The sequence below is a fragment of the Nannospalax galili genome, unplaced genomic scaffold (genome assembly GCF_000622305.1).
Source record: "Nannospalax galili isolate Female #2095 unplaced genomic scaffold, S.galili_v1.0 scaffold454, whole genome shotgun sequence".
Lineage (NCBI taxonomy): Eukaryota > Metazoa > Chordata > Mammalia > Rodentia > Spalacidae > Nannospalax > Nannospalax galili.
In genome coordinates this window covers 2,920,148-2,939,693 of record NW_008334929.1, presented here as the reverse complement: position 1 = coordinate 2,939,693, position 19,546 = coordinate 2,920,148, and the positions used below count along the sequence as shown (strand labels likewise).

The 19,546-nt window shown below is 37.5% G+C and overlaps 1 protein-coding gene across 6 annotated transcripts in view; it reads left to right on the top strand.

Moving 5' to 3' along the window:
• The window catches only part of Kif21a (kinesin family member 21A), a 141,622-nt gene that overhangs the window by 76,375 nt on the left and 45,701 nt on the right, over positions 1-19,546 (top strand). For 5 of the 6 annotated variants that reach the window (XM_008829666.3, XM_008829665.3, XM_029561886.1 and 2 more), the window contains exons 5-12: positions 909-1,043; positions 1,463-1,630; positions 3,366-3,481; positions 4,898-5,093; positions 5,439-5,628; positions 6,003-6,066; positions 11,286-11,489; positions 19,301-19,388. In XM_008829666.3, the coding sequence (XP_008827888.1) occupies positions 909-1,043; positions 1,463-1,630; positions 3,366-3,481; positions 4,898-5,093; positions 5,439-5,628; positions 6,003-6,066; positions 11,286-11,489; positions 19,301-19,388 (1,161 nt within the window). Of the gene's footprint in view, positions 1-908; positions 1,044-1,462; positions 1,631-3,365; positions 3,482-4,897; positions 5,094-5,438; positions 5,629-6,002; positions 6,067-11,285; positions 11,490-15,314; positions 15,354-19,300; positions 19,389-19,546 lie in introns of all 6 variants that reach the window. The other variant, XM_008829661.3, reaches the window with a different exon arrangement.

The window sequence follows — 19,546 nt, the reverse complement described above, 5'->3', positions numbered from 1 at the left end:
AGGTGACAGCTGACAGCTGTGTTGTTAAAATATAGTATAGGTGACTTGTAAAAGCCATGCCAACTGATGGTATCCTTAGGATCAATGCTTAAAATGGGCATCCTTAAGTAAAGTAGAGTTAAAAAATCTTCTTTTTTTTTTTTTTTTCTAAAAGAGCACCACTATAAAAATGTGAAAGAGGCAGTGACATGACTCAGCGGGTAAAGGTGCCTGGTACCAAGCCTTATGACCTAAGTTTGAGCCCCAGAACCCACAAAGTAGAAAGAGAGAACTGATTCCAAATGTTGTTTTCTGATGTCCACCCACACCATGTGGCACATGCACATACATGCTAAAATGAATGTGAAACATGGTTTTTAAAATGTGAGGGTTATGATAAAAGCATTGCATTTACCATCCATCAGAGGAGCCTGAAGCCCTTTGTGTAACAGTAAGCTTTCACAGGTGAAGAGGGTTAGATAATTAATGCTGACCGTGAGACTACAGTCTCTTTGCTGTTTTTGCTTCAGACAAATAGGATTGTATCTTGGCTTCTAAAGGGAAACTTTTCAGAAAAAAAAATCTCAGAAGAAAAAGCAAAGAAAAATTTAAAACAGGAGATACGGAATAGCCTAAATAAGTAATTCAAATTATTGTTTAGTTTGTATCAAAGCATTCTGCTGCACTGAATGGAAGCTGAAAATGTCAGCAAATGGCAAATAAAAGAACTCAGTGTTTACTTCTACTTAAAAAACAATGCACCACTGTACTGTAAACTTCAGCCCCAAATGTGCCTGTGACTAAAATGACCATTGGCGATGGCTCCTTTATCTCCTTTACTGTGGTGGGATGTAGCCTTTAGCTCAGTCAGCAGGAAGGTAGTATCCTGGGTAAAGATGCTCAAGTCAAGCCTTCTTCCCCTTTTCCAGATGATGCAGTGTCTAAAGCTGGGTGCTTTGTCCCGCACCACAGCCAGTACCCAGATGAATGTGCAGAGCTCTCGGTCACATGCCATTTTTACCATTCACGTTTGTCAGACCAGAATGTGTCCCCAAACAGACGCTGTGAGTTACTGGTTCTTCTTAAACTTTCAGTCTTTAGCTCCTTAAAATTATGTGGCTCTCAAGTTTATTTTAATTCTTCCTTAAGTTTTTTCCTCACTGTTTAAATCAAAGCTGTCAATTGTGTTAGATTTTGGGAAACAGAAGCACTAAATGTCTGCTGTTGTGAGGGGTGATGAGTTGCCCTTTGTTGTGAGATTTGTGCTTATGTTCCCCAGTTATAATGTACAGTTGTCTGTGGAGCCTTAGTTCACAACAGCTGGATTTTTGCCTTCAGGCTTCTTTCTGACATTAAGTCATTTCTACTTATATGGTTACACAACTGTTTCTTTAGCTGTGTAAGCATGTGGGACGTGGGTAGGGTTATAGGGCATGTTGTATCACATTAATAAAGTCTTTTCAATGATTTTCCTTCGTTGTAGGAAAACACAACTGATAATAAGATGATTTCTGAGTCGGCACAGATGAATGAATTTGAAACACTGACTGCAAAGTTCCATTTTGTTGATCTAGCAGGGTCAGAGAGGTTGAAACGAACAGGAGCTACTGGCGAGCGGGCGAAGGAAGGGATTTCTATCAACTGTGGACTTGTAAGACGAAAGCTTTATGCTGGGAATTTGTGGCTTTTCTGCCTGCTGCCTTTTTTCCATTTACCTTTTCTTTTAGGGGCTGGGTCTCTGTATGCAGGCCAGGCTGGCCACACCCCACAGTGACTCTCCTGCTTCTGCCTCTGCTGTAATTTGTAATATGCCTCAATGGAAATCCTTCAGCACTGCCCTGAGAGATGAAGGCTGAGGTAAACACTAACAATTTGAGTCTCTGGCCTGTATTGTACACTCCCTCCCACACACATTGCAGACTTTCATGCTAAATTTAGCTGGATTCAGTTTTATAGTATATGTAAATACTATGTTTATGAAAACATTATTTGAAAACTTCTTTCCACATTTAAGAAAATACATTCAAAATAAACATTTAATATTAAGTATTTCTTAGGACAAGAGGTAAGATAGCTTTTGCTAACATTTTCTGACAGTCATTTTATTGACTGTGAGGGTTATTCAAAGGCTTTTTCACAATGATTTTTTAAAAAAATAACGTGTATAAGGAATTAACTTTAATACTATGCCACCTAGTGGTCTTTTGATTGGAAAACACTTTGTGGATGAGCTAGCCTTAGGCTTGTTAATAAAATGTTTTAGAGCCAACTTTTGCATACCAAAACTTTTCTTATTGTCTTTATTATAAAATTGGATACTTGTTACCACATAAAATTTCTGGATTCCTGTAAAGCTGACATTTGGTTGTGTGCGTTCATCTTGTTTCTCTGCTGTCCTGGAGCTGGGCCTCTAAACGTATGATTCCGTTGTTTGTTTGTTTGTTTTTATCACTGCGTATTTGCGCACCAATGTGATTATGACCTTTCTGGGCAGAATTATCCAATAAGGTTTATTAGAGACCCCGACCTCCCAATATCAAGGTCCACCTTGATGGACTCACCCTTTGTTTTAGTGGTCTGTGAAAGGTTAGGCTTTCATCCTGGACTTTGAGTGTTGTTTTCCATTTCTTAGGAGGTATGTTTTCAGGAATGAACCAAAGACATTGCTCCCTTTAGAATTTTGATGTGGCCAGTACCTAAGAGTGCCTTTCTGGGAGTGGAGAGTCAGGATGCAATGTGAGCGCCATGCCACCTGCTGCATGATGGCCCGGTCCTAACAGACATGGCTGTGGATGGTGTGCTTTTAAGATGTAGCGTGGCTCATGTTTGGATGTTGCTTTTCTTGCAGGTGCTAGCTCATCAGTAGAGGTGGCGGGCAGTGTGACAATGGAGCTTGTAATTTGACTTAGCTTTTAAAAAATTAAATGTTAAATACATAGTTTCATTGTATTTGTAAAGTCAGGTTTATATATATGAGAATTCCTTGCTCAGGAAAATGACACTAATATTTTTCTTATGGCTAAAGGAGATTTTAACCACATAAAGCATTAGAATTGTAACAGAAAACTTCCAAGGAACTGTGAATTGACTAAACGTTCTTCACTGGGATGAGAAGAGTTTATAATATGAACCGGTAATTTTTTAGAGACATAACCGGAGCTCCAGGGATGGTTAAAATTTGTCAATTTTTCAATATTTTTATTTCTAAAGAAAATCTTTGGATAGAAGTTTAAGTATTTGTGTTATGAATAATACATATATTACAAAGTTTACATGTATTTGAAAATAAAATGTTAAATCAAACGTGTTCTTGTCAGTTTCCATTTACTCCCACAGGCTGTCCTTATTTGAGTGTTATAGTTTTCCTCTTGCTTTTTCTTTCTTAGTTGGCCCTTGGAAATGTAATTAGCGCATTGGGTGACAAGAGTAAGAGAGCCACCCATGTTCCCTATCGAGATTCCAAGCTGACGAGGCTGCTGCAGGACTCCCTGGGAGGCAATAGGTACGCCTATGTGGTGACCCTGAGTGTCTGTTAATAAGTATTTTTAAGTATACCTGTGAGATGATTTATAAGAATTTAAAAAAAAACAAACTTTTATTTATTTTTTTGTGTATGAGTGTATTGCCTGCATGTATGTGAGTGCATCCGTGTTGTGCAATGCCGCGAAGGTTAGAAGAGGGCTTCGGATTCCCCTGGAACTGGAGTTAAGGACGGTTCATAGCCACCATGTGGGTGCTGGGTATTGAACCCCGATCCTCTGCAAGAGCAGTCAAGAATTGCTTTTGTTATAAAGCAATTATGTATAAAGAGCTGATTAGATATTAGGTCCCTAAAATGTGTAAGTCATTTTATAAACTATTTCAAATAGTGCTTATAATAATTCTTGGGAAGCTGTTGAAATTTCTATTTTATAGGTAATGTTCAGAGAGGTTAAAAATGTTATTCAGTGATGCAACTTGTAAAGGAAGCCTGTTTTGCCATGGCATATCTTCTGTGTAGCACACAGTAGATGCCTGAAAGAATCTTGTCGAAAAATGAATGCTATCCTCTAAATAATTGCAAATTAGTTTAAATATTATTGATACCTTTTTACAAAGTCTAAAATAAATAATTTTGAATATACAGAAAAATTTAAAAATGTCCATTGAATAAAATGAGGGTGCTCACTGATTACTACCTGTGCTAATTTGCCAGCACTTTGCTGTTCTCATATCTTGTTTAATTGGATTGTGAGTGCCCAGGAGAATCTTCGTGTGTTTCATTGACAGAACTAATAGCTGGGGCACATCAAGTATTTGACTATCCTATTTTGATTGGCATATTGGTTTATCATAACTATAAGTAATGTTTTCCATTTCTATCCTGTGTAATATGATCAAAACTCTAAAAATTTGATTTTTCAATCACAAATAATGTTTTTACTGTGAAACATAAGGACATATGTTTATTTTTTTAAAATATGATTACATTTTGTGTAAAAATTCTTTGTGAAGCCAGTCAGGGTAGCAATGATTAAATGAAAGGAAGAAATTTTAAAAATACTAAAGTAACAATAATGAAATTATTTTTTATTTTCAACATGCCATATTTGTAGTTAAAATAATTTTAGAATTATTTTGAGTATTGCTTCAAAAAGTTTGTGCAAAAAAGTCAGAGACAAATATGTGTGCTGGTGTGTTCTCAAGAGTTATGTATCAAAGAAAATAGTACAAATTCTTCTTTCCGGTATTACCTAAATAAACAAAATCTTTTCTTTAAGCTGCACGGGAACTTTTAAACTTGATTTATCTTTAAGTTGGTAACATCAGTCTGTTCAAGAGAAGACACTGCTATTCAAGTGGAGAGAATTTTCAAACAAGCATTTCAATGTTCTGTTTGCTTTTATTTGTATAAATAATTACTCTTTGTAACTTTCAGCCAGACAATCATGATAGCCTGTGTCAGCCCTTCAGACAGAGATTTTATGGAAACATTGAACACTCTGAAATATGCCAATCGAGCCAGAAATATCAAGAACAAAGTGATGGTCAATCAAGACAGAGCAAGTCAGCAAATAAATGCACTCCGTAGCGAGATCACACGTCTTCAGATGGAGCTCATGGAGTACAAAACAGTAAGTCGAAAGGACTGACTGGACAGTACTGTGTGACCCACTTATGGCTGGTGTTTTGTGAATACGGTGATGTCTTTTGGGGGTGGCTTGGAGGTATTTTGGATGTAGGTAGGATTCACTAGTCTTGTGGGTGGTGTCAATGATGTTCACTCTAACCTAATTGCTTCACAAGGCTTCTTAGCCTTCTCATATTTTTAGTGACTGATGTACCATGGAGGATTGTATTAGAGAGGAATGGATTTTTTGCCTTGGGCTGGTAAGGTAAAAGGGCTTATAGAATTGCATAGTCTTGGAGTGTCGTGTCTTCAAGGCTTCTCAACCAACCAGGAAATATTTCTTTTCAAGGGCAAAAGAATAATTGATGAGGAGGGCATGGAAAGCATCAATGACATGTTTCATGAGAATGCTATGCTGCAGACTGAAAATAATAACCTGCGCGTGAGAATAAAAGCCATGCAAGAGACTGTCGATGCGCTTCGGACCAGAATCACGCAGCTCGTCAGCGATCAGGCCAACCAAGTTCTTGCCAGAGCAGGTGTGTGTTTAGGGCAGGATGGATGAGAGATTAACTTCTGAAAGGTGGGGAACATTTTGTGTTCATTAGTTAGCTGGAATAGGTGAAGTAGATGTCTGAAATTTTGTATATATAATCTATTATTTAAATTTAAGTGCGTAGCTTTCAAAAATAATTTCTTACATACACAAAATGTGCCCTGGGCATCATTTTGTTTTCTGGTCTGTTCAAATTAAGGGGAGAAGATTTGCTGTGGGCTTTGTGTTTTATTTTGGTGCCTAAGGGTCAAACCCAGGCCTCATACATGCTAGACAAGCACGCTTCACAGAGCTATACCCCCAACACTGAAGTCTTCATTTTAAAATAAATTTTTCATTTCATATTTTATCTTGCAGGTGAAGGGAATGAAGAAATTAGTAATATGATTCATAGTTACATCAAGGAAATAGAAGATCTCAGGTATAGTTTTCCATACACATTGCATAATGATTTTTGTTTCTGTAATGTTTGTGACATTTCTGTGCTGAGCTTACTGCTCAGAAACTGTTCACAGTGAGACTGGCCATGTTAACTGTAGAGCTCTAGATACGTGACTTGTGCATAATGTTGTACTCCAAAGCTGTTTCTCTTCTCTCTTCCCATGTTACTTTTGCGTGTTGTCCCCATTGTTACTGTTGGACCCCACAGTGGACACCACCAATCCTGCACTGTAGGCCAGGCGTAACTGATGTGGGTGAGGCTATGTTCAGAGCCCTTCATTCCTGTGGCTCTTCCCCCATCATTTGAGAAGAGGTCAACATCTATGAGCATCTTTAACTTTTGGGTTTCCTTCTGTTCCTGTTCCTTCTGTGACTTTGGTAGTTCCATGGTTCCTGAATCCCTGCCAGTTCGCCTGCTTTTCTCTGCTACATATGATACAACATGCAGCAGATGCTCACGTCTGAGCATGGATGCCACAGATTGGGGACAGGCATGATATAACGAGGGCACAGTCTAGTAAAGAAATGTAAGTCACATGTGGAAATACAGGTGTAAGGATTTAGTGAAAGCATGCCCATTTGCAGTATAGGAATGTGGAGGAAACAAGATTTGGGCATAGGAGTGAGAAACAGGACGGGGATATTCATCAATTTTGGAAGATTTTTAGGTTCTGTGATTTGCCCTGATGCTGAGTTATTTTCTCTTGAAGTAAAACTTCAGTCAGCTCCACAGGGAACATCTAGCTAGTTCAAATCTCACTTCTGCAGAGAAGAACCAAGTTTGAGGTCGTCACCATTCATAGCTGCCCTAACTCTCCCTGTCTTGAATCTGTGTTCATACCCCAACTTCTTGGGCTATTCCAGCGGCTCCCAAACACCGACAGGTACTTTCCTCTGCTTTCTGCCACTGCAAAGTACCTTTGTTCCCTTAAATCTTTCAAAAATCAAGGATGAGCAAAAAGATATTCCGCTGTGGCAGTAAAGTTATTCTGGTAATGGTGCTGTTCATGCTTTGTACGTGTGTAATTTTTCATGCTCTGCTGTTTGACAGCCTGTGGGCATTGCATCCCGGTTCTCTACAACAGCCAGACTAAACTTCAGTTTCTACCCTGCAAGGCTGCTGGTACTCCTCCCTGAGAGCTGTCCAAAGTTTATTCTCGGGCTAATCTTTCCTTATTTGTAGACCATGCCTTCACCATTTCTTGAGTGCACCTGCCCCCTTGCTTCTGAAGGCCTTCATCCCTTCCTATGTGGCTTCTCCTCCCCTCCTTTATTCCCTTGTCACTGGCCACTGCTTGTCTTTTTTTGGTTCTTGTGGTCTGTTTCCCCTCCTCCACCTGATATGCTAAGGCTGTACCTAACCTTGATCTCACTGTTGGCCACATGGCATAACTACTGTCATTATTTCCTAGAAAACTCCCTGAGTCATTTCTACTCCTGATGGAAAAAGCAGTACCCGACAGCTTCCATCTTCAGTGGGTCCGCTCCTTAAGGCATTAGAGGACAGCACAGCGATGATTCATAGGCCCTGACCCTTTCCTCCTATGGGTTAATCTCTTGTTTCAGTTTCCCAGCCCTGATGGCTCTCTAATTAGATGTGCCCCACCCCTGGGGAGTAGTCTTCTAGAGTCCCAGGATTATAGTGTACAACGTAAAAATAACTGACATATAGACTACCCATAAATGAACTCTGAATTCAAATTGAATTATCCGGATTGAAATGTAAGCTTCTCTTTATTAACAAGGTGTTACCTAATATGCTAGGTTACCAAACATCTCTGAGTTTTAGTTTGTTAGTCTTTAAAAAAGAGATAATACTTGTTAGTCTCATAAAGTTATTGTGGGGCTTGAGTGAAAAAAATGTATTAAGTCCTTAAAATGAAAGGTGATGTAAAGGTCTGAGGTGTTATTTAGCCTATCTTCTCAAATTCTGTTTTTAATTACTAAATCCCATATTAATCCATATTTATGTCAGAATTTCCTCTTGTGAAGACTTAATCCCAGCTCCTTAAACTGAGTGAGATTTTATCTGAATATATTGCTGCCTGGATATTTACTTTAGACATTATTCTGATTATGAAATCATAGTAGTGGCTTTTGAAAAATATTTCTAATTTTTATTTTATGTGTATGAGTGTATTGCCTGCATATATGTTAAGTGCACCTGTGCTGTGCAGTGTCCACAGAGATCAGAAGAGGGTGTCAGATCCTCTGGAACTGGAGTTACAGACAGTTGTTAGACACCATGTGGGTGCTGGAACCAAACCCAAGTCCTTGCCAGAGCAGTCAGTACTCTTAAGTGGGGCCGTCTCTCCAGCCCTCAGTAGTGATGTTTTAATAAACTTACCTTTAATGTCTGTGAAGGCATCGCTACTTAATTTTGAGACATTAAAATTTTTATAGAAGTTGAACATAGAAGAAACAATATGAAGAAAAACTTGAAATGAGTCATTTTCCCTCTGTTCTCAGAACTGAGAACTGAAGTTAGCATTTTGCTACCTGTCTTCAATAGTTTCCCTCTGTGTGTCAACAAAACTGGCAAAATTATACTGTGTGTTGTTTTGCTATCTGTTCTTTGAAATGTGACAGTATGTTATGAACATTTTCAGTGTTATGAATTGTTTTTCTAATGATTTCACATTATCCAATGGCAGTATTTTATGTTTGTAATTGATTCATTTAATTTACTACTGTCGACAATTATTTCTAATTTTTATAAGAACTACTTTTGTCTGCCAAATATAATATCAGACAAGTTTAAATTGATTGCATAATTGATTCTCATCACAGTCTTAGGGGAAGTATCTATTTTAATCTTTATTTACACATGGAAGATCAGGATGTTTAGATCCAGAGTGGCTGCTGAGACGCAAGCCCTTGGTCTGTCCCTTCCAGTGAAGTCCACTTCCCTTCAAGTCGTCTGGCCTCCTAGTAAATAAAAAGCCGCAAGTGTGTGGTGGGGAGTCGGGAGAGCGGGAAGGTCGGGGGGAAATGTACCTCCTCTGTGTAGCCTCTACAAACACAACTTTCCTTCATGTAGCTGTTTATGGAAGTGAGCTGTAAAGGTTTCAGTCCCTACCAAATGCAAGCCTTGAAAACCAGGTATAACACAACAAAATGCAAGTTGAAAGCACACATTGTTAGCTGATTTATTGCATTTTCTTATGGTTTCAGCTTTTGTTACCATTCATCCAGGCTTTGGGATAAACTGAAAATATGGGAAAGCATAACATATGGTTAACACATTTCTGCTGTGTGATAAACATGTCTTGATTTCAAGTTTCCAAAAAATCTATTTAAAAATGTGTGTGTGTGTGTATGTGTATGTGTGTGTGTATGTGTGAATGTGTGTAGGTACACACATGCCGGTGTCTGTGTGGAGGTCAGAGGTCTCTTTCCACCATGTGGGTTCCAGGGATCAAACTCAGGCCATCAGGTTTGGTGACAGGCTCCCCTAGTCATTGAGTTATCTCGCTGTCCTTTGATTTGGAATTATATAGTTAACTTGAGTTTTTAAACTTCACTTTGTTGACTTAAAGTAAAAAAAATGACAGCATTATATATTTAGAACTTTATTTAAGACGACTTTGAAATCATAACCTAGAAGTTCACACATAGCTATTATCTATACTTTCTTGGTGCTGGGAATTGAACTTGGTTGTGCATGTTAAGCACATGCATGTTCATCTTGAAAGTTCTTCCTAGACCTATTGATCATTGTAATTGTTCTGCTGACATGACTCTAGATCACATGATTCTAGATATAAAGCTGTTTCCTTCAGATTGTGTGGGCCATTGATCTGAAGCATAGTCACTAATTCTAGTACAGTCTGTCTTTAGCTGGTTTTCAGAGTGTGAGGGCCAGAGATATGGGTCAGCCAGTGAAGTACTTGAGGAGCAAGCCTGAGGGTCTGAATTCAATCCCCAGAAAAAAGAGCTAAGTGTGATAAATGCTTTCGTCCAAGCACAGAGGGGCAGACAGGCATAGCCCCGGCTTGCCAGCCAGCCAGCCTACCCTAACTGGCAAGCTCCAAGCCAATGAAATGACTCGTCCAGAAAGCAAGGTGGACTGCTTCTGTGGATGGCTCCTGAGGATGATGTCTGAGGTTAACCTGTGACTTACATACACACACACACACACACACACACACACACACACGGACCTTACACACGTGCACCTACAAGAACACATGCCTAAACCCTGGATTACCCCATACCCTCACCTCCATACAGAGAATAAATAAATAAAAAATAAGTAAAATAAGGCGTATTATGAATAACTGTGGTAGACACAAAAAAGCAGAGGTGAGCACGCATTTCAGAATTTTGTTTGTGAGGAAAGCAGCATTTTCCTCTGAAATACTTGATGATGTGGCCACAGTGCTCAGTTACATCGGTGCTGACAGGGGTTGTTTTAGGGCCCCATCTCAGTTAGCAATGCACCAAATTAACTTTGAAAATCTGTTCTGGTGAGATAGATCATTGGGGCCTTGATAGTTTATATCAGATAGAAGTAAAGGGGAGTAATGCAGACTTCTCTTTTCTTCTCAAGATTCTAAGATCTTTCCGTATCTCCTCCTGCTCTGTTCTATGCATTGTTCATAGTACACATGTGTATACATACATGCACTTATACTACCCTCTTGCCATGATTAGGACCACTTGACAAAACACGAGAATACTTTAATTTTTAAATTTGCATTTCCTGGTAAAAGTTTTCAGCCATTCAGGGCCATGATTCCTTATAAAGTTTTAGACCTGAAACTGTGGGGCCGCATTGCTTATGTATTTTAAACAGTACTTTACAAATTACTTCTGCCCAGTGGCCAGAATTCAAGTAATCTAGTTACCACTGGCACCTTGATATTTAGAATTCTTTTGACCACTTAATAGTGTGATCAGACTTAGAATGATTCAGTCAGAAAATTTAAAAGTGTCTAAACTTTAATGTCTGCAAGCACATTTATTTTGAATAGCTCTACCATCTCACTGTGTCGCTTAGTGAGTGGTGCTGGTGTTCAGTGTGTAGTCAGTGTGCTAAGGGGAACGTGATCTGGGTGTGCCTGGTGGTGGTGGCTGTGTAGCTGTGTAGATGAGCTGAATCCTCAGCTGTACACTTTAGATGGCCAGGATAATAAAGGTCTGTTGGGTTTTACCACAATAAAATTGTTCCCTCTTTAACATACTTTTATTCATTAGGGCAAAGTTATTAGAAAGTGAAGCAGTGAATGAGAATCTTCGGAAAAACTTGACCAGAGCCACAGCAAGAGCCCCGTATTTCAGTGGGTCATCGGCTTTCTCTCCTACCATACTGTCTTCGGATAAAGAAACTATCGAAATTATTGATCTAGCAAAGAAAGATTTAGAGAAGCTAAAGAGGAAAGAGAAGAAAAAGAAGAAAAGGTAGTGTTTGCAATCTTTACTGACCTTTTACTCTTCAGGCTATTTTAGTTTGTAATTAGAGTTGCATAGTCTCCTAAGTATGTGAATTCATGGAAAATTACTTACATTAGCTTAATATCACAGTTATATAACTTTTAATGGTTTATCTCTACTTAAGAAAAGTAAGCTTAGCTACTTAGTACCATGTAGTAATGAATGTTATTTTGATTATGACAAGGTAAAATTGCTAGTAGAAGTTATTTTGTTTTCCAGTCGCTGCTTTCACATTCCATCCATCTTGTGTCTCTGCAGAGCTGGCTGTGCTCCATTAAAACAGTGTCTTCACCTGTCTCATTTCTAACATCATTAAGTGGTCTTGTGGGCATCCTAATGCCATTAGATTAGTTTAACTAAACGCTAAACGAATCTGTCAGAATGCCATTTGGTCTGTTTTCTTCAGGGATTCTAGTTTGATTGTATGACCGTGCTATTTCAGGCCCTCCGAACCTTCCTGGAGTTGTTCATCTTCCCCCCACACTAGGCTTCTCTTCCTTGTAGCTTAACAAGATCTCTTTCTGAAATCAGTTGGCTACAAAGAACAGGAAGAAAATGAAAATTTGATCACTTGTAACGTGCGAGTGCTTAAATACTCAAATTATTTCCATATTCACGCATTGGTTCTATGTGCAGTCCAGCTATTTATTTCAACATGCCACTGGAATTCACTTTAAGCATTTCTGGCTAGATATTCAAAAGGAGGCCAGGCCTTCTTCTTCCTGTGTCTAGCAGGGGAGGCTTTGGAGAATTATTGACTTTTTCCTGCTGTTTAAGAATGTATTTAGAGAGCCAGATGTTTCTCTTTGAACAGTCAGTTGATCAAAGTTAGTAGAAATTTAAGTTCCTTAGATTAACTCTGCTCTGTGCTTTATGTTAGCAAAGAATGGACAAAATAGTTAAATGGATGATTACACACTATGGTTAGGAGGCACCATGCTCCTGAGCAGGTCGTGTTACTTAGTGTTTTCATAGAGCCATAGGGGGACACGGCTCATGACTCAGTCCCCGTTGACGGAGCTCACGATTATGGAAATGAGCTCGAATGAACTTTCGCACTTTTGCATTAGCTTGCCAAACTCAGTTTTGTAGATGGTGTGACATGTTTTAAATGTTAAGTGTGTGTTCATGAATAACAAGTATAAACAGATGTACATTTTTCAAGGTCATGACTGAGTCTATACTTTAAGTCCTTTAGACTTTGCATAAATCACTTGTTGAATATGAATAACAAAAGATAAATAGGGATCCTAATAAAAATGTTTTTGATATTTTTATAGTGCCCATAGGTACCTGAACTCGATTCCTCTGGTTCAGATTATTTTTGTTTTAATGCATTCTAATAAATACTCTTGACTGAGAAACAGTACTAAGAGAAAATATTTTATTTATATTTTTCCTGGTTTCTTTATTACGGAACCCTTGTTCATAACAAATTGAAACAAAACAGCAGTTATTTCGAATTATTTGTGGATAATTCAGTGAATGTGATAGATGTAATAATTATGATAAAGATAATGGTACATATGAATAATAATGACCTACTAAACAATTCAATTTAAATATTAAACTATCTGAAGGACAACAAATTATTTCCTAATAAATAGGAGTGCAGTTAGAGAAAAATATTGGTGAGCAGACATGGTAAGGCAGATAAGTGAAAGCTTCCACGACAAAACCAGTTAACATTCTTAAATCTCAGAGCTCATGGAGTGTGCTTTCTAAGGCATGTTTCATGTATGTGCTTCGGTGATTCTTTAATACTGATGCCGATATTTGGGAACTAAAAATTTTGTCTTTTATACTATAGACATAAATGTCTACATAGCCAATCTGTGAACTCTACTATCACATAAATCTTTAGGTTTAATGAAATTTGTCTTGCTAGTCCATAGACAAGCGTTGTTTTATATTAAAAATGAAAACCTGGGCTGGTGAGATGGCTCAGGGGAAAAGTGCTTGCTCTGCAAACCTGAAGACTCGATTCAGCCCCTAGAACTCTCAGTGGAAGGAGAGAACTGATTTCTGAAAGTGCTCTTCTGACCTGCACATGCCCACCTGGGTGTGTGCGCACACACACACACACACACACACACACATACACGCGCGTACGCACACATGTACACGCCACATACACTAACAAAAATAAAACCAAAGCAAAAGAGCTAGTGCTATTTTATTCAGGTTGATAAAGCATTTCATTGATCACATCTAGCCCCAATAACTTTTAGATCTATGAAATATAAGTTCCCATTTTAGAAATGTAAATAAACTCATCTTAAGCAAAGAATTGAAATAAAAAAAACATACAATAAACCAAGAGTTTCAGGGGAAAAAAAACCCAACAACCCTCTATATTGAAAGTAGAAAATTTGGGCTCTTCACCAGGAAACCATATACTTTGAGCCATGGTTACTTGTTATATCAGTGTAAGCCTAGATTAGGCTCGTTTGTTTTGCATCGTGTACTGTTCACATGTTTAGTCCCATCCTTTGGATATCTAGCTTGAAATGACAGACTGCATCGCACTCAGACTTGGTGCTGTTGGGTTGAAACTTCAGCAACACACAGATTCTGTGCGATGCCAACCTTTCTAGTCATCATCTGATCCTGACTAGTATTACTCTGTAGGTGGTTTTTCTCTCAGATTGCTGGTCTCATCTCCTAATAGCAGTATATAAGTTGACTCTAAGAGACAATCACAGTCCAAGAAATGAAAGTCCTATGAAATCACACAGCACAGATGAAAATGAGAACTGGCTTCATGGAATAATTCACAACTCAGGCTCCGTCTTTTCATTATTTTAAATATTGATGATACTAAAAGAATACTTTGGGGTCTAGACAGAGAGTGCTGTATCTAGTTAACAGTATGCCTATCCACAGCCTAGCATATCTATTGTTTTGTCTCTGTGACAAATATTGATAAAAAGTACATTCCATTACATAAAGATCTTCAGGTTTTTATATTGACTGTTCTTTAAATTATATTCCAAAGTCTAACTGTAAATTTATGGTTTTTTTTTTTCAGATTGCAAAATAGTCTTGCTAATGGAAAGTACTAAATTTCCCATTTTATTCCCACTTTTGGCTTAGCTTCGCCCTTTTGCTAGTTTGTAGTAATTAGTATAAGGAAATCTTAATCCCAACATTATAAAATTTTTATCTTCATTTGCTTAAAATTGTATTTTTCATTGATCACATAACTGTATTCATTTGCCTATAATGCCATCTCATATGTAATTTGACATGGGATTTATTTTTACTTAGATTTAGTGATGATCACGTATATATTTTTTAAAAATTCAAGTTTTTAAAAGTAGTAACTTGTATGTGGTATTGCTATATCATATTATGGTATAAAGGCATTACTTTATGAATTTCTTTTAGTATACCGTGAAAAGTCTTTTGAAAGATTTAAAAGGAAAAGCATGTTGTTGGAAATAGGCTTTACTTATGGGGAAAATTGAGAATTCATTTCGGCCTAAAAATAGCAATGACGTCCGAATAGTAGTTATCAGCTTATGTAAGTTGAGACTACATTTGCTGTTAAATAATTTCAGCAGACAGCCCATATTTTCTTCTTAGCCATAAAACTACTTGATTTTCTACTTACTTTATATTCGTATGAATGTACTGCCTTTTTACTGTGTATTGTCCTTTAATGACATCTTTTAAAGTTTATTTCAAAGTCTTCAAGCTCATGTATCACTTTTGCCTTCTTACCATGTTTGCTTTGCTGTCTGGTTTGTCCTTCATTGGCCTCCAATACTGTGCCTCGTGATTTTGAAGGCTACAGAAACTTGAGGGAAGCAATCGAGAAGAAAGAAGGTTGGAATATTTCCCAGGTTTTTTTTTTAAATTTAAATGTCATTGAAATACCTAGTTGCCATTCACAAAGATTGCTATAGAACTGTAGATTGCTTCGGACTAGATTATATTCCTGAAAGTAATGATTTTCATAAAAATAACAGAAAATAACAAAAATTAGAAGTACTTTTTAAGAATAAAAACTCTGTAGTTGCTTGAATTAAAACATAAGCAATTTCATTTGATTTAAAAATAAACTCCAGAGGTATGCTGACTTAACTTTTAGTAAAATTAGCTGTCTGAGCTCTCCGCCATCTGATTCCCAAAAGCAAACCAAAAGCTAGCAATTCTGTGTCTCTCAGAAACTTGTGAGTGAACGGGGTGGGAGTTATCAGTTGGTGGGAATGGACATTTTGTTGAGGCACACGTGCTAACTCAGGCTAGGTTTCTGCTTCCTATTTGGTGTAAGCTCTGCTGGGAAGCATTAAAATGGCAAGAGAGCAACAGAAAACTATGGCCTTAGTACAGATGAGACTGATGAGGAACCATTAATGGCAAGCTAGAAAATGTTTTTGTGTTTCAAGTGTATCTAACAGGACTTTGAAATCTGAATAGTCTCCTTTTCATTTGAAACACAGGCAATGCCTAGAAGCTTTCTTGAACTCCATATAATGGAAACTGACCCTTCACCCACTTGGAAGTATGGCTAGTTATTTAAATAAGTAAATGCTTTCCTCTTCCTAGAACTTTTCTTCATAGATTTTTTTCCAAACAAGTTGTCAAATTATGTAGCCAGACTCATTAAGAAATAGTTTGAAAATGCAATTCTCTTAGAAGCATTATATTAGAAATCATCTCTTATTTCAAATAGAAGCTTTAGATCTTTTACTGTGTATTTAAATGACTAATTTACTTTATATTTAATCATAATTTAGACCCCTAATTATATTTTATTTGCTATTTAGATTCTAAAGTCTCTGAGCTTATATTCTACAAGTCTATAATTTTTTTTTTTTTTTGTCTTTTTGAGATAGGGTCTCTCTGTAGCCCCAGCTGTCCTGGAACTCACTATGTAGACCAGGCTGGCCTCGAACTCACAAAGATCCGCCTGCCTCTTCCTCCCAAGTGCTGGGATTAAAGGTGTGCACCACCATACTCGGCTAAGTCTATAACATTTAAAAAGTATTCTGTAATTAGAATGTAGTTCTAATTGTCTGTGAACCACATCAGAACCCTCCTAATCACTATTTCTTTAGGACAACATATTTATCAGTGGAATTAAAGCATTACAAATGTGAAATTCCTGTATTTGTAAAGGTCACAATACAATGCCTGTTTAAAATTATACATTGAAGCATACTACCATATGTAAATATTCAGTTCTTTAAATACATGGAGTTAGTAAATAGAGGTTGCTTCTGATTTTCACATGATCATGTAGACAGCAAAAGTGGACCGGTCTACCTCTCAATGTAAATGCACACACATATCTGTGGAGATTTAGTAAAATGCAGATTCTTTTCAGGAGCACAGTGGTGGAGGGTGGCATTCTACATTAACAAGCTCCCTGGTGATGTGGGCCTGAACTCTGTACCTGAAATTTGGGTGTTGTATTCTACACCAGGACATCTGTTCTTAATTCCCTGAGTGGCTAGCTTCTCAAGGCCCCAATTTCTTTTCTGTTTTATCAAATGAAGAAGTTCATTTCTTATGTTCATTCCAACTCCCAAGATTCTGATTCTGTGTACAGTATGAATTTAATTCTCTTGCATTGATTATTTTAGGTATCGATTTGGTTCCATTTATCAAAGAAAACTTCAGTACTTGAGATACAGTAATTATCAGTATCATATTTTAAAAACTGAAGCTTCGAAAGTGATTCTTATAAGCATATATATCAGTAGTATATAGCTATGATGCTGATTTTTTCTGTATCAGAGTGCAAGAATAGCTTCTAATTGGAAATAGAAATGAAAGAACATTTATTAGGCTGGGTATTAGTTACTTAAGAGAGCAGGTGGTATGTTTAATCAAGCGTTCAGAATAAAATTGTGCGGACTGGCCCTGAGTACTGAGGATTTCAGATCAAACTTGAGGTAATGTAGGAAACGATAGAATGTGGGAATTACATACCACAGCAGCCAGATAAGAGGGAGACAGCCTCAAGGAGGGAATGGAAGACCTGAGGAGAAATGTGCTCCCCACATTCTCTTCCAGTGCCAAACCTTAAGCCTCTACACATTAGCATTTGAATATGTGTTGTTGGCTTTTGAATATGCTTGGATGAAGGGTCAATTTCTTGTTAGATTTTTAGCTTGAGCTGTGTAATGGTAGCAAAATCCTGGAATATTCTAAGCATCCCAAAGAGGCATGCAGCATGCCTTTTAAAATTATCATTTGTCATGTGTTCACCATGAATGGTTTCCAGTTTTTTTCAAGTTCATTTCCCCTAATACAATGATTTGACAATGATCATAAAAGTTTGTTGCAATTTACTTGACTCATTGTGACTATTTTGTTGCTGTTCTTATTGGCTTTTACTTCTTACTCCAAAAACATGCTGTCCTCCATGTATCTATGAAAATTCAAACTTGATTATTCCATTTCAACCTAACTGCTGCGTGGAAGGCGCACAGGGCTTTTCAAACGCAGGCTCTCATCAAGGAAATGACATATTCAATAATGTAATGTACTGTGTGCAGGCCTTGGGACTGGAAAGGATGAGTGCTCACAGGCCTTAGTCCAGCGGGTAGGACAGCTCAAATAAATAATCATATAAGGAAACAAATTGCAAACTCCCAAAAGTGCTTATGAAGAGAAAAGGTTACTTTCTTATTGTTCTATATTAAAAATACCTATGAGACTAGGGACCTGGAGTTGAATGTTAGAGTGAAGTAATCATAACAGGGCCTAAATGAGGTCAAATCATTTGCTTAGGACCTAGAAATAAGCCCACGTATCAGGGAAGTTATTGAATGTAACAGAACTTCCGACAGATGTGGTGAATTCTAGAGGAATTTTATTTGGACAATATTACCTTATTTGAGTATTCCTTATATTTTAACATGCCACTGTATCACAAAACATAGATTCATTTAAAATTCACTGTCTTAATACTGTTTAACTCAGATGTATGAGTCTAGTGAACACATAGTTTGTCATGCTTGGTAAATCCAAGGAAAAGATGAGAGTGACCTGAATATTCAAAAACTTCTCACACTGTAGTCCTATCCCCTCCCAGGCCTGCGTTAACGTAGAGGCAGCCGTGATCTCATACCTGTGTAGCCTCATGACTATAGGCAGTAGATCGCTAAAGAGGAGAGCTTCAGACTTCATGGTGAAACTTGTGTAGACTCCGTAATTTCTCAGTTAGTCGGAGGACAGCCTGAACTTCAGACAGTTTTGGAATTCAAAGACCCATTCTGTGAGGACATTGTGAGAAATAGCCTTATGTAGAACAGATGGTTTAAGCATGGCATTAAGGATACGGCCAGTGAGGGCAAGCTCACTAGGGGCAGAGTGATTTAGAACTCTGAAAAATAACCTTAAATTTATTAGGATACTGAGAACAACATCGTTTTATAGCATTCTATTTATATATGAGAATAGCTTTCATATATTTTGATGAGGAGTCAGAAATGTCTGTTTTGATTTCTTTTGAATGTAAATTGTGGTACATTGTAATTAGTTGACTGCTCCTGTGCTAAGTTCCCAGGGTATGAGGTATTTTTCAATATTTCTGGAAAATAAGCTTTTCTTCATTGATAAAAACTTTTACATTATTAGTCAAGTAGTAATTTCTGTTTCTTGTAACCATCAGAAAGGATAGGTTTGCTTAGCTAAGTGACTAACCCTTTCTGTTTGTTTTTTTACAACTTACTGTTATTTAAAAACAAAAATCTGAGAGAAAAGAAGAGTTTCCCTCTGTGCTTTCGCAACGCACTTTATATCCTTTTCTTTTTTTAAAGTGTGACTGGGAAAGAGGATAATACAGACACCGACCAAGAGAAGAAAGAAGAAAAGGGTGTTTCAGAGAGAGAAAACGAGTTAGAAGTGGTAAGTGTGGGAGAATGAACTTGTAAGTTTTAGATGCTAACTTGAACACACAAAAGGGAAGTGATTGTCACATATCTGTAGTGTGCTGCTTCTGTGATGATGGCTTTTCAGATGTGTGAACTGTTCAATCCTGGAAACTTTGTCTGATGCATACAGAT